Source organism: Sardina pilchardus, chromosome 24 (assembly GCF_963854185.1).
Source record: "Sardina pilchardus chromosome 24, fSarPil1.1, whole genome shotgun sequence".
NCBI lineage: Eukaryota > Metazoa > Chordata > Actinopteri > Clupeiformes > Clupeidae > Sardina > Sardina pilchardus.
The window spans coordinates 19,005,789-19,021,809 of record NC_085017.1 but is presented as its reverse complement, the minus strand read 5'-3'; the positions used below and the strand labels follow the sequence as shown (position 1 = coordinate 19,021,809).

Here is a 16,021-nt window from a genome sequence, read left to right as displayed (position 1 = left end):
TTCACAGCCACACAATTTGAAGTTCAACAGCTGTGTGTCAAAGTAATGCTTAGTATATGACTCGGTACACGCTTGGTATGGCCTGGTACCCACAAAGGCGAATTTGGTTTAAACATCTATATATTTTCTGAAAGTAGACCTTCTAAGGATTCCATTTCACCCCCCTTTTACATATGCACAACTTATTGTTTTCACAGCCACACAATTTGAAGTTCAACAGCTGTGTGTCAATGGCAGGCCTATTATGTGACTCGGTACACCTTTGGTATGGCCTGGTACCCACAAAGGCGAATTCGGTATGAACAACTATATATTTTCTGAAAGTAGACCTTCTAAGGATTCCATTTCACCCCCCTTTTACATATGCACAACTTATTGTTTTCACAGCCACACAATTTGAAGTTCAACAGTGTGTGTCAATGGCAGGCCTATTATGTGACTCGGTACACCCATGGTATGGCCTGGTACCCACAGAGGCGAATTTGGTATAAACATCTATATATTTTCTGAAAGTAGACATTCTAAGGATTCCATTTCACCCCCCTTTTACATATGCACAACTTATTGTTTTCACAGCCACACAATTTGAAGTTCAACAGTGTGTGTCAATGGCAGGCCTATTACTGTATGTGACTCGGTACACGCTTAGTATGGCCTGTGTTACGGCCAGCTCGTTCGGAGACCACAACATAAAGAGGGACGCAACAACAGTTTTAAATCAAACAATAATTTATTTAAGTAAAGCAAAATGTCTAGGGGAAAAGGTATGGGAGTGATGACGTGCGTGTCTGGATGTAAAGATTGTGTCAGTAGCTATGTGAGAAGCTAAAGGCAAATAGATAAAGAATGAGAATTAAGAATAAGAAACAAGAGGAGAGAGAGCAAAAGGGTGCAAGAAGCAAAGTAGCCTGCAAGAAGAAAGAAAAAAGTGCCTAACGGGAGAAGAGAGAATGGCCCTTTATATGACCACGCCCTTGATGGCATAACAGGTGTATGGAGTTAAGCAATCAACCTATAATGGGCTCCACCTGCCCGTGCACTGACAGGAAGAGACCAGAGGGGGCACAAGGGGGTCGTAACACCTCCCTCCCTAAAAGAGGTTTGCTGTAAGGAAACCTCCATATACACAAGCAAGAAAAAGACCTCCTGTGGTCTCACAACATCTTCCCACATCCTGGTACCTGGGGATGAAGAAGACGGGACTAAAGAAACCACTGGGGTTCACAAAACACTAAATAAGGGCAAAAAAACCAAACCAATATTCTAGAAAAGGAACACCATCTCACATAGTGACCTAGCCAAGATGTCTAAATTAATTCAAACGGGAGTCATTACACCAATAACCATTGAAAACTGTCAGACAGCACTAACCATAAAAATCAGGCCAGTAACTTATGGGTAACCTCGTCTGAATCAGACGTGGAGCAAAACCAGAACTCCCACCCATAGGTGGCAGTAAACAGCAGTCCATCTGCACTATAGCATTGCCGATACCCACCGGACACACGTGTTGAACGGGTGGCGCCAACCCAAACCAAACACCATGCGCTACGGAGATGTAAAGAAGAGCACTTACACAGAAAAGCATTAGTGAGGATAAATACAAGATAAGACCACCCCTGGTCAGAGCAGGACCCTCAATCTTCCCCCGAGAATTCCCAACGGAGAGCTTACTCTCCACATAAGCGTCACCAAGCGTCTCAGTGACAGCCGACATGTTCTTCACCTGCCCTACAGGTGGAGCTGACGAGCTCTTTTCCTCAGTTTTAGAGGTAGCAGAGGAGTCAGTTAAGCTAACATCCACATCTGGGGACGTTCTTGCCTTACTGGGAACCAGTGTCACTGCCGGATGCCCAGTGCGGTGAGTCAATGGCACTGCAGGCACACACACAGGTGGCAGCACCTTGTCAGTGTTTTCCCAAACCATACCACCTGCTAGATCATTACCAAGAATGAGCGCAACCCCTGGCACAGGAAGTGAAGGCCGCACGCCAACCACAGCCTTACCAGTAACCAACTTAGATGTTAAGTGTACCTGATGGAGTGGCACGGGAACAGAGGCATCAAAACCTTGAACCCAGACGTGCGCTCCAGTGGCTGTATGGTCAGACAAGGGTAGTACACTGTCCAACAGAAGAGACTGGGTAGCCCCTGTGTCTCGAAGGATACGGACAGTAACACCATGCTTCTGATTTGGCAAAGACACAACCCCTTCTGTAATGAAAGCAGAATATCCAGTGTGAATCAACTCGAAATTACTCTGGGCCTTCCCAGGTATGAAAGAAGTCACCAACCCTATAGACTTACTTTCCTTTCCCTTCCTACCAAGGGCAAGACACTCGGTCACTTTATGACCAGGCTTGTTACAGTAAAAGCATACGACCCTCCTGGTGACAGGAAAGCTCTCAGCTACAGGGGAACGGCTAGGACTACCAGGGGGAGAAGAAGACTGTGGGGAGTTAGGAGCGGAAGACTCCTGCTCCAATCTATTCCTCCTACCCTGGTCTTTCCTACTGTGGCCGCTAACCTGAAGGAACCCAGGAAAACGCTTGTGTGTTAGGACGTACTTATCAGCCAAGACAGCAGCCTCATCTAGAGTTTTCACTTCCTGTTCGTTTAGGTATACCGCTACTAGCTCAGGGAGACAGTTCTTAAAGTCCTCTAACAGAATGAGTTGTCTCAACTCTTCTCTGGAGTTAGCGGCTTGAGCCATACACCACCTATCGAACAGGATTGTTTTCTCTCTAGCAAACTCCACATAAGTCAGCTGTTCAGACTTCCTGGAGTTTCTGAACCGCTGTCTATAGGCTTCAGGAACTAACTGATATGCGTGTAAAATGGCTGTTTTAACCACATCATATTGGCTAGCTTGATCAAGACTAAGAGCAGTGAATACCTCTTGGGCCTTCCCTTTGAGCACACATTGTAACAACAAGGGCCACACCTCTCTTGGCCATTTTAGTGTGGTTGCAACTCTCTCAAAGTGAGCGAAATACCGATCCACATCCTTCTCAGAGAAGGGGGGAACAAGACGGATATTCCTAGTGACATCAAAGCTAGGTGGAGAAAGCGGAGGAGGAGCAGGCTGAGGAGACTCACCTTGTTGTTTAGCAATCTCTAGCTCAAGGTTTTTAACTGCAAGCGCATGTTCACGTTCACGGTCATTTTCCTCACGTTCCATGCGTTTGAGCTCAAGCTGATTCTCAAGCTTTTTAAGCTCAACTTCTCTCTCTATCTCCATAGCCTTTGTTTCCTTTTCAGCTTTTAATTTTTCCAGCTGCAGTTGTTGGTCTGGTGGCAGTGGCATCACCACTGCTCCTACAACCGCTGCCTCTTTCACTGGAATCACCTTTTTCCCAAACACACCTGTACTTGTAAGCTGATTTTTTATGGCAATAAATAAAGTCTCCTTAACTTTCTTTTCTTGAGCAGTTATGATCAACTCATAGTGCTCAGAAACCTTCCAGAGTTCATCTTTAGTAAGCCGTGCAAGTAGCTCTTCAGAAGGCTTGGCATAAAACTCCTCAAGAGATGAAGACATAATTTAAAATATCAGAGCCAACTTAACCAGCACAGGCAATCACCAAATCACAAACCAGTAGATAAGTGCAACAAACTTCCACAAGTTTAAAACGCCAGCAAAGCTACCTAGCTGAACCAACAATGAGGCACAACATAAACGAAAAACACAAATACAGGCACAACACACCAAAACCCTCTCCTCACACAAGAGCGCAGTTAACAGGAGCAACGTAGCCTGACCACTACCAAGAACACAGAACGTTGCTCAGCTGACTTGTGTCACCTACGTCATTCACGTCGTGGTCAGCACAGCTGACTGAATGTGTAAACAATTAAGCGCTAGATCTAGCTTAGCGTACAATGAGGACATGCAATTTTAACTACACATTCAAACAACCTAGCCTACGTAGCACACGACGCTACACAAACAATATCTCCAATCAATTGTCTACCATTTATAAAACACCACGTACGCAAACAATAAACTACTTACCAAACATCCACGCACCAAATACGCAATAAATCCAGGTCAAATCACCAGAAGGTCACAGTCGATTTCAGTCAGTAAACAATACTCCGGTAGCCTAGCCTATTCCCTCCCACAACTAACTTTACCTGGCTAGTCTTCAGGGGCCTGCCGGCCTCGGGGCGACTGGTTAACGCGTGAACTCGTTGCAGTAAACTGCACGAAGCGTGCCCCCGACAGGAATATTAAACTCCGGACCAGGATTACCCCTCGAACAAAAAGTTTACAGAAAACGGCAAAACAAAAACAGCACCCCGATGGAAGGGCAGAGCCCAGCTGGAGCACTCTTCCTAACCGGAGACTGAGCGAGTTACTAATTGACTGAATCAAACCAAAAGACAATCTCACCTGGATCTCTGCGAGCTACATTCCGGACGAGAACCCCCAATTTATGTTACGGCCAGCTCGTTCGGAGACCACAACATAAAGAGGGACGCAACAACAGTTTTAAATCAAACAATAATTTATTTAAGTAAAGCAAAATGTCTAGGGGAAAAGGTATGGGAGTGATGACGTGCGTGTCTGGATGTAAAGATTGTGTCAGTAGCTATGTGAGAAGCTAAAGGCAAATAGATAAAGAATGAGAATTAAGAATAAGAAACAAGAGGAGAGAGAGCAAAAGGGTGCAAGAAGCAAAGTAGTCTGCAAGAAGAAAGAAAAAGGTGCCTAACGGGAGAAGAGAGAATGGCCCTTTATATGACCACGCCCTTGATGGCATAACAGGTGTATGGAGTTAAGCAATCAACCTATAATGGGCTCCACCTGCCCGTGCACTGACAGGAAGAGACCAGAGGGGGCACAAGGGGGTCGTAACACCTGGTACACACAAAGGCGAATTCGGTATAAACAACTATATATTTTCTGAAAGTAGACCTTCTAAGGATTCCATTTCACCCCCCTTTTACATATGCACAACTTATTGTTTTCACAGCCACACAATTTGAAGTTCAACAGCTGTGTGTCAAAGTAATGCTTAGTATATGACTCGGTACACGCTTGGTATGGCCTGGTACCCACAAAGGCGAATTTGGTTTAAACATCTATATATTTTCTGAAAGTAGACCTTCTAAGGATTCCATTTCACCCCCCTTTTACATATGCACAACTTATTGTTTTCACAGCCACACAATTTGAAGTTCAACAGTGTGTGTCAATGGCAGGCCTATTATGTGACTCGGTACACCTTTGGTATGGCCTGGTACCCACAAAGGCGAATTCGGTATAAACAACTATATATTTTCTGAAAGTAGACCTTCTAAGGATTCCATTTCACCCCCATTTTATATATGCACAACTTATTGTTTTCACAGCCACACAAATTGAAGTTCAACAGCTGTGTGTCAAAGTAACGCTTAGTATGTGACTCGGTACACCTTTGGTATGGCCTGGTACCCACAAAGGCGAATTCGGTATAAACATCTATATATTTTCTGAAAGTAGACCTTCTAAGGATTCCATTTCACCCCCCTTTTACATATGCACAACTTATTGTTTTCACAGCCACACAATTTGAAATTCAACAGTAGGCCTATGTGTCAGTGACAGGCTTAAAGTATTTAAGTTGGTACGGAGTTACATAGCCTGGTACTTACAAAGGTATTTGATATCCGTTTTTCCTTAAAGGGTGTTTCCTGACATGCCTTGTATGTGATTTGATACAGTGATGACCTGTCGGGGTGGGGCGATTAACATATTTCATACATGTAATTTATGTCATATTTATGCCTACATGTGAAAACGTACAAGTTGACATTATTGGTTGTAAACATTTTAACTGATAAGTTTGAGGGTTTTTTTTTATAATGGGGTTATTTTAGGTGATGTTTATGGAAAAGGTCATCCTTCCACAATTATTTTCTTGCATGATAATCATATACAGCATTTAGCTTAACATCAATGTTTAATACATTATTATCCCTTTCTTATATGTTTGTTTTTTCCACTCTCTGTTAGCAGTCAGTAACTTATATCAGAGCCGTTCTACTTATTCCCTTATTAGACATTTTCTGCCTATATCAGGGGATGGAGACGTTCGTCTGGCTTTGCATTGAGAAAAGGTGTTGCGTGAGGTCACTTCCGTTTAATTTCAAGCACGTTAGCGTTAAAACTCTGCTACAATTACAACATTTACACGTGGTTAAATAGGCTACGTTGCAGCAACATGCATACATTTCGTGCAAACCGTTGAAATACTCTCAAAAACGAATATTGACCTACTCTATCTGATCGTTCGTGTGTACCTTTATTTTGACATTTTTCGCCGCCATCTTGCCCGCTATTGTCGCGTACTGTCGCTTACTGTCGCTGGCTCCACGGAACTTTGACTGTGCTCAATCTTCTTCTTCTTCAAATTGCGGTTCACGTACTGTGCTCAATAGCGACACATCGGGTATATTTGCACATAGTGGCCAAAAAGAGCGTTGCACCGCCACCTACTGGGGTGGGGGGGAGGTGGGTAGCTCTTGCGAATCCAGCCCTTTGCGAATCCAGCCCTTTGCGGATACGAATCGGGTTGGAAAAAGCGGAACGAATGTCTCAAAATTACGTAAGCGGAAGCAGGGATTCATGCGCGTGTTGAGTGATCTGCAAATGCAGATTCAACACTTCACACAAGGAACGTAGGAGTCGCAAGTGACATTTCCAAACAGATGCGCATGCAAAACGTGAGATATGTTTACAAATTTGGTATGATTTAACTTGCAAGTTTCCAAACATTTGAACAAATCAATACACCTTTGAGCAAATCCCGATTTGCAAGTCACAAATGTTGTCTTTGCGCTTGCAAATTGTGTCTTTGCGCTTGCAAATAATATCCTTCGTGTGGATCATGGTGCATGTGTATACAAATAATATTGAAACAAATCTATCTCCATAAGTATGTGCCCGTCCCGTGATCAGAGGGCCTGTTCTGTTTATGTGCCACAGCGGCAGGCAGTCGTCCAGTCGGGGCTCCTGCGGTCCCAATCCCTCTTTAGTGGGAGTGCTGGACCCACGCCAGCAGAACAGGGCAAAGCTCAAGTGGTCTGTCATGAGCGGATCCGATTTACCTCCTATTCCTAATGTCTTGGACCTGCCTGTAAAGCCTTAAACAGGCCAGTCAGACAGCTGGATATGTTGGATGCTTGTTGATGTTAAGTAGTTCTTCCGAAGAGAAATGATAAACCTTGATAATATGACGATGTGTATATTGTAATGCCGCTAAACAACACCTTATTTGGTCTCCTGTCTGAATATGTTTTTTTTTTTTTTACCTCCATTCCATAGAGTTCCGTGTGATAGATTTTTATTTGGACCATGCTCACTTGAGTGTGTCACCATGTTTTTGTGTCTGTAAGGAAAATGGATAGAATGTTGAATATATGTCTGAACTTTCTGAGCTCCTCGAGTTGAAGTTGTTCTGTCCTAGCCATGTTGGGTATTGTTGTGTTTTTATTTGTCAGAAAGTCAGCCATATCAACCTCTTAATAATGTCAGGCTCAGCCTCCCTCTCACCCATCACATTGTGAGTGATGGAGCAGTCGACACAGAACACAGAAATCAGACTCAAACAGGCTTCTCCCAGCCCACTCAGACGGGGCTGTGACCTACTTAGCAACTTTGTACGCATTTGTTCATTCTTTTTGCCTTATTTAAATGCAAGGAGGTCAGATGTGGTTTCGACACGACCCCCCCCCCACACACACACACACACCCACACACACACACACACACACACACACACACAGAGACACACTCCCCCAACTCTGTCTGAGTGGGGTGGCACTGCTGCTTGGTTGAGCTGTGTCTGTGTGGAAGCTTCTGGGTGATGTGCTCAGGGTGTGTCGCTGTCCAGGCTTCTGGAATGATCTGTGGCCTACACCAGCGAGGGTGGTTGGTGCCAGCTGTCCCAAGACTGAACCCTTGTGCTGACGGATGCCATGTCTGTGGCTGAAGAGGTGTGTTTACATGACTGTGTGTGTGTGTGTGTGTGTGTGTGTGTGTGTGTGTGTGTGTGTGTGTGTGTGTGTGTGTGTGTGTGTGTGTGTGTGTGTCTGGGGGTCGATGTGTGTGTGTGTGTGTGTGTGTGTGCGTGTGAGTGAGTGTATGAGTGTGCACTCATACTAAAGTGCATATGTGAGTATCCACTAGACATACACCGACAGGGTGAAAATAGAATAGGCTTACAGAGTGAGCTTTAAGATTTTATTTCATATTTTAAGTTCTTGCCGATTACACATCACACTCATGGTTTTCTCCCCATGTTAAACAACAACAATGAGCATTTTTTAGCTGTCTCTTGTGATTGATGTAAAAAAATTGCCTTCTGGCACTTCTTTGCCTGTAGGTGGCGCTGTCCTCTCATGCATGACAGGAGGAGCCCCACCCCTCTTCTCTCCCCTCCTAATCTGCTCAGCCTGACAACCATCTTCCTCTTAGCGACTCCTTTGCTGCTGATGCAGTTGCCTTTTGAAGGAGATCAGACAGGGTTACCCTTGCATGACTGATGTGGTTTGTAGACACCCCCCTTCCCTGTTGACAACCCCCCCCCCCTCTCACCTTCCCACCCTCGAATGCTTACCAACGAGTATTCTGCCCTTATCAAGTTATCACACACATTAAAGTCTTCCTCTGTTGACCTTCCAGAAAATCTAATGTCTAGCTAAACTCTGCAATGGGGTATTTATGTAGCATATGTGTGGAGGAGATGGGGTGTCTAAAGGCAGGCTTGCAGCTGTTAAGTATTCAGATGAAAGGCTATGAGTGTCTCCTAGCGCAAATGCTAGCAGCATTACATGTGAAAAGGGCAGTTCCCAGGGCCTACATTTGGTAGGCAATAACTGCCAGGCAGTCAGTAATCAGCTAAGTACCATAATCCTCCTTGCAGGGTAAAGTCTTGCTTGACCTCCAGCTATATACAGCCTGTGTTAAAAGCATTAAATGGTAACACCACGCTCCACTCCCGGCAGCCCTTGCTCTCGCTCGGCTGTTCGGCAATTCTCGGGCGTTTTCACAAGGAAGGGAGGGGGTGAGCTGCGGCATCTCTGGGCGCGCGTGTGTGTGTGTGTCCTGACGGCTTTGGTGTAACACAAGTTCAGGTGAGGAAGGGCGGGGTGTGTATGGGGAGGATGAGGGAACCCACACAGCATTAGGTAAGGTTGTGGCTAAGCTAGGCTAAGTTAGCCTCAGCTAAGCTAGTTATGGCTGCCAAGTGCTGACAGGGCTGCGGTGTGTGCACGCGGAGCGCTGTGAAAGAGGTGTCCTCATTCCCACCACCCTATCCCCTCCCCTCTGGGAACAGACCCCTGGCGAACGTAGCCGTGGTTTTTAGCGGCGCCGAGAGACCGCGCATGAGTGGATTTGGCTTGGATGCATTCGTCTGTCCAAGGGGGTCCAAAAAGACCAGATGTGCTGCTACTGCCTGACAGGTACTGTCCTGCTTCTTGCAAGCAATAATAGTTTGCTCTGCAGGAGAGACAAGCATGTTTGCACCACACCTTTAATGTCTGTCTGTGGCTTATTATGAAGTTATTTCAACTTTCAGCTTGGTCTACAATTGCACCCTTGCTGAATTCTAACAAACTCCTCCAGTTGCAGTTTTTTTCTAATATAGACCAAATGAGATACTGTACATAATGTTGCATGTCATTTTTTTGTCATCTTACATGTGATGGTGGTACATGTTCAGGGATCAGGGCATCACATATTTCAGGTTGCACTTTCAGGTTTCTTTTTCTCCCAGGTGTGAGTTGATTGCAGTCAAGACAGTGTAGGAACGCCATTGCCTTAAGTTGCATTTCATTGCATTTAAACAACGTGCACTTGTGCCTCCACAAACTCATATAGGCCTAACTTGAGATAATTAGTTTTTACCATATCCCTCCCCCCCCCACACCCCCCACACCCCCCACAACCCCCCCCCCCCCTCCCGTGCCACCGCCGCACCATACCCAGAGGGGATCCCTTTGTTGTCATTACAGCCTCAAACAACCCCAACACAACACTGGATTTCTGCCTTACTGTACATACGCCCCTTGTACTCATGATGCGGGAGCGGTTTCCATTCTCGAAAGATAATGAAAAACACTCTCAGTTCAAATGTTCAATCTTACCTCTATTATCCCGAAAATGTCTCACTTACGTGTTTCCATTTTTTTTTCGACGCGTTGGAGCGTCCATGGAGCGCTAAGAACACCAGTGGCAGGTAAACATGCCACAATATTGGATTTGCATGCAGTGCGCGTGAACGATTACAGGACCTGCCGACATTCTCATGGAGGGATTAAAATGGTATCCTGTATTATGGGACTGGCAGCCCCTTGATAATCTGAATCACTTTAATTGATCGGACACAATACAATGGGGGGGGGATAACACCAGTAGGTCATGTAAGCTCATTGCCAATATTTACAGAATAACTTGAGAGGTGATAAGGATTATGGGCTAATGCCAGAGTGTTGAATTGCGGAGGGAAATGGAATATGATTGAATCCGGCTTTGTTCGCGCGGCGGCGGAGTTTTTCAGTGTAATACCGGGACAGTTATTACATAAGATTTTTTTTCTTGTCAGATGTGTTTGTACGGCCCTTTCTTCACTGCAGGTTAGAATGCAATTTTCTTTGGGAGGGTGTGACAGTTTTAAGAGCTGCGTGTGCAATATTACTGTAATAATGCACCATAATACACCAAATATGCAGGACCTCGGGGCTTCCGTATTTAAATATTATAGCCTACCTCTTGACCACTGAAACTGTGAACCCAGAGAGTTTTACAGGTCAGGGTTAATTGTTTAAGAAATATGCCAGTTGAAGTAAACATTGCCAGTATGGCAAAAAAAAAAAACGTGGTGTACAGATTACAACCCCTCATTCTGTTTGGGCTCAAAACGTGGTGGAGAGATTACGAACCTTCGGCTCGTTTTTGTCGGTGGAAGTGGCTCTCTCATGGCCCTCTGAGCAGCTGTTCTCAAAAGGCTTAGGGGGCTTCGCTCGGGTGGACGGTCCGTTCCCAGTGGCCGTCGCACGCCGTGTGGCCGGGGGCCAGGGTTCACACCAGTCCCTGGGCTAATATTGTGATAGCGCTGGGCTGGCATGGTGTCACACACACACCACACCACGCGGAATAATCCATCAGAAGGGAAGGGACGACCGTGAGGCTGTGTTTATCTCCCTCTGTGGTGTGGCGCTCATGACACGACAGCACGACGAGATGAGGGCATGAAGTGAGCTTGGTGTCAGTAGTAGAGGTGGTGACGGGACACCTTCCATGTAGACTATAGTCAAATACAGATTTTACGGCACACTGCATATTAATAGCAGTCTATGAAATGGGACATTTTTTATATTTTTATGAATGAGCATTTGTTACCACTGTGTAATATGTATGTTGTAATATTTTTGTAATAATTCACTTTTAACATTTACGGTGCAGACTCAGTAGAACTATTGCTACAGTAAGCCACGAGTGGTCAATGCTGCATTAGTGTGGTCCCCATACCATCCAGATGAGTGTTGACAGTAGCTGGGGAAATGGGATGCTCCCTTACCAGAGCACCAGCCATAGACTGTAGTACCATTGATTTGAATGTGAGATCAGTGAATGGTTAGGACTGAGCTTGCCCTCTCTTTACCATCTCTCTCTCTCTCTCTCTCTCTCTCTCTCTCTCTCTCTCTCTCTCACTTGCTCACTTGCTTCATCCTCTCGCTCTATCTCTCTCTCTTTAAACCTTGAGGGCAGGAGAGTAGCAACATCTGTTTCAAACTGATTGAGACTGGCCCGCAAGATATGACACAGTAAACGAGAGCGAGGCAGAGAGAGAAACACACACACACATACACACATTTAGAGTGGGATAGAGAGAGAGAGAGAGAGAGAGAGAGAGGGAGAGAGGGAGGGATGGAGAGAGTGGGGGAAGGGTGGGATGCGGCCAGCTCCCTGTGACAGTGCTGTTGTCTGCGGCGCTGTGCGGCTGGCTCTCCCTCTCCCTCCGCAGAGTGCGGGCAAACACGATGTGACACGCCCGGTCACGGCAAATCACTCCGGCCGACCGGCCCGCGCTGCCCTAGAGACCCAGGGTCAACCGTCCAGGAAAAGCTCGATGGCCCCCGGGGAGCGGGCGGCCTCTGCGCCAAGCGGCTCTGTGTCCAGCGCGGCCTCTGCGTTGCCACGGCGGCTGCTCTCAGCCCTGCCCCGAGAGCTCTCTGGGCGCCTCTGACACCAACAGCGCCTGACAGACGTCAGCCAGAGGCTAGTGTGTGTGTTTGTGTGTATGTGTGTGTGTGTGTGTGTGTGTGTGTGTGTGTGTGTGCCAGAGATAGAGAGAGAGAGAGAGAGAAGGTGCATGTGTGTGTGTGTATGTGGGTGTGCCTGAGTGTGTGTGTGTGTGTGTGTGTGTGTATTTGTGTGTGTGCCTGAGTGTGTGTGTGTGTGTGTGTGTGTCACAGATAGAGATACAGAGAGAGAGAATATGCATGTGTGTTTTTGTTTGTAGGTGTACAGTATATGTATATGTGGGTGTGCCTGTGTGTGTGTGTGAGAGAGAGAGAGAGAGAATATGCATGTGTGTTTTTGTTTGTAAGCGTGTGTGTTTGTCTGGTTTTGTATATGTGTGTGTGTGTGTGAGAGATAATGTACAGTATATTTGTATTTTTGTTTGTAAATGCGTGTTTGTGTGAATGTGTGTGAGAGACGGAGAACAAATGTGTGTGTACTGTATATATTTGCTGAGTGTGTGTAGGGGTGTGTGTGTGTGTGTGACGCCACTCTGGCACTTGGTGTCAGTTCTGGATGGGCTCAGAGGGCAGCTGGCAGCATAGAGCAAGAACGAGCTCTCGTGGCACAAAGCTCAAGGTGGCGTGGACGCCAGACTCTGTCAGGGGCGACTCTCGATGCTCTATCTCCGGCTCAAGATGTCACCCACCAACAGCGTGGTTATAGAAGGCTCTGTCGTCAGAGCCCAAAATGGCATTTTCTTTCCTGTAATATAAAGATAGCATTGGCGACATCACAGCTAAGGTGTTAGTTCAATGAATTGCATTAGCACGTTCCAATGTTACCATTTTAGCACATGCTTAGCACATTTGGCACACAACCTCAGGATATTAGCACGCAGCCCAAGTATATTGGCTCAGTATGGAGTGTGGTCTGTATGGAGAAGATGTTTTTGAATGATTTGTATCTGGATTTATCAACCTGCATTGTCCATCGGCCGTTTATGGTATTCAGTTTTTCAAATATGTCTTGCAAGTCACTTGGGGCAAAAAAAGCATCTGCCAAATACTGTACTATAGCCACAATAATAAGTATCATCATTTCCCAACCGCCGCAGTTTATACCGTCCACTGATTTTGCAAAATGTCTTCAGCGAAGAGGTTAATACACGGGGGCAGTTATTATGATATTGATATGATTTTGTTTCTTTAAACTTGCATAACACACTGTCCTGCTGCTTGTACACAATACGGCTAATACACAGGAAATTACTGTATAACAATGTACAGCTCCATACATTGTATGTTTTCTTTGCCCCTTGTGATCCTTGTGTCCTTCTCCTCACCCAGGAAACGAAGCCCCTCCGCATCCAGGGACCCCAACCAGGCGTACAACCAAAGGGAGGGGGGCGAGCACCCGCAGTATGCCCCGGTGGACGGCGGCATGCCCCGATCTCCGTCCGACTACGGGCGGGACCCGCGCCGCAACCCGCGGGGCTCCAGGATGCACGACGGCGCCGGGGGCTACCGAGACAGCCGCGGCCGATGGCACTCGCAGGTACAGGCTGGTGCCCGTTGGTTTCGGCCTTCATACCACGTACCTTAGAGCACCTCTTATTTTGCACAATTAATTGGTGTGGTGTGTAACAATTCACTTACCTGCACCTTAATCCTAATCCCAATCCTAACCGTATAATCTAAGTACATAGTATCAGTGTACTGTTGCTGTTGAGAGCACACAAAAATACCCTACACGCTGTATCTATGTATATCTACCATATTGCAATACTGTAATGGCACAGTAATATATATATATTTTTAAAGCATTTACTAAACTCTCCCACAAAATATCTATTTAAGCCTTTACAAATATATAAAATATAATTTTTTTTGCATTACACATGTAAGTGAAAGCAAAATGCAGCTCCTTTTGCCATTGATTTCTGTTTAATTCTGTTGTTTTGATGTCTTTTTGTTTCCTGTTTACTTTTTGCTAGGACTATCCTCTGGATGCCGAATTAGACGAGTACGAGCTGCAGCGGCGGCGTGAGGAGGAGTACCAGGCCCGTTACCGCAGCGACCCGAACCTTGCACGCTACCCCGTCAAGCCGCAGCCCTACGAGGAGCAGATGCGCATGCACGCCGAGGTGTCGCGGGCGCGGCACGAGCGTCGCCATAGCGATGTCTCGCTCGCCTACACCGAGCTGGACGAGCCCGGCTTCGGCCGGCAGTCCCGTAACCCGTTGGCCGGAGGACCGGGCGCGCGCTCCTACTCGATGGACCGCACGTCACCGGGCCAACGGACGTCCAACCACAGCCCCCCCACGCCGCACCGGAGCCCCGTGCTGGGCGGCGAGGGGGGGGTCGGCGGCCGACGGGGTCTCGGCGACCCGCTCCGGAAACCCGTGCCGCAGCCGCACCACCTGGACCCCAGCTCGGCCATGCGACGGACGAGCCGCGACGGCAAGGCGGCCGACGGCATGCTGCGCAACGACTCGCTCAGCTCGGACCAGTCGGAGTCGGTGGCGCGGCCGTCGCCGCCGCGGGCACACCGCAGCAAGCACGTGGGCAAGATGAGGCAGACGGGCAGCTTCAGCAGCTCCGAGGAGGAGCTGGCCACCACGCCCGAGTACACCAGCTGCGAAGACGTGGAGCTAGAAAGTGAGTTGATCTGGCAGAGAGCAGGTAGGCCTGCGGTTACCTTTGCTCACAACAAGCTGTACCAGCGCTCCGGTGGGATGTTTCTTCATATCACTGTGTCTTAATTATGTAGCAAGTATATCTAGTGAATTCCAGCGTTGGATAAGTTTGGTTGTTTTTACAGTGCTTAGTTACTTCAGGTAATAAATCTGGCTTCATTGTTGCTGTGTAGAAGCTTTTGTGTCTGTACAAGCCAGAGTATGCTAAACATTATGGAATTGAAGGAGATAGAAGTAAGTATGCAGATGAGATAAGATTTATTAGCAAAAATGTTTTTTGCTTATGGGGTTTAAAGCTGGTGATGTAATGATAATTTTGGAGAAACTACAATGTTAAAGATAAAGGCTCTTTTGTGTGAATAGATGCTGCAGCTAATTTATATGGTATACTGATTGTTCATAGGAAGAGGTGCCTCCTAAAAACCTGAAAAAAACTGAAGCCTACTTATCTTTTTCAAATACTGTATCTGCCTCCCTCTCTGAGTGTAGTGTCACACTTATCTTTTCTCTCTTTCTGTTTATTTCTTATTTTGTGTGAATGCTATTGTGTGAACTCATGTGATTTGATTGACTTTGTGTGGAGAAGACTCCAGTGATTATGGACTGAATATGTCAGAGGTTGCCTTCTGTTTCTCGCATTAACAGTTTTAGAGGATTGGATTTTGGTGCATTTAAAGTTGGTGTTTGGTGGTTTTGGTGATAATTTGTGTGGCCCTGCCTACATCTTTTAAGCATATTAATTGATCAAGATCGAAGTGAAGTCTAATCAGAGACTGCACTGTTTGTAGTACCCATCTCCACTGCCTCTGCCCCAGCCCAGCCCACCCCTTAGCCACTCTCCTGGTTTCCTGAGAGTGATTCCTTCATTGCCCGGAACTTTCTATTCCACACGGGTTGCCCAGCTGCATGCTCCAGTGTGTCGGATCAGCTCGGTAAATGTGTTTTTGCGGGTGGCCTGAGGCGACGTGGGTGTGTGAAGCACTTTGCCAGAGTGGAAAAGACTCTCCGACAGCACAGAGCAGCACAGCAGCGCAACCAAGCCACCCACCCACCCACCACGGGAACCGTGTCAGGAAACACACGTCTTG

At 46.6% G+C, this 16,021-nt stretch overlaps 1 protein-coding gene across 1 annotated transcript in view; it reads left to right on the top strand.

The window, feature by feature from the left end:
* The window catches only part of rims2b (regulating synaptic membrane exocytosis 2b), a 133,306-nt gene that overhangs the window by 46,953 nt on the left and 70,332 nt on the right, over window positions 1–16,021 (top strand). The window contains exons 5-6 of the mRNA XM_062528706.1: window positions 13,585–13,792; window positions 14,232–14,895. Coding sequence (XP_062384690.1) covers window positions 13,585–13,792; window positions 14,232–14,895 — 872 coding nt within the window. The remainder of the gene's footprint in view (window positions 1–13,584; window positions 13,793–14,231; window positions 14,896–16,021) is intronic.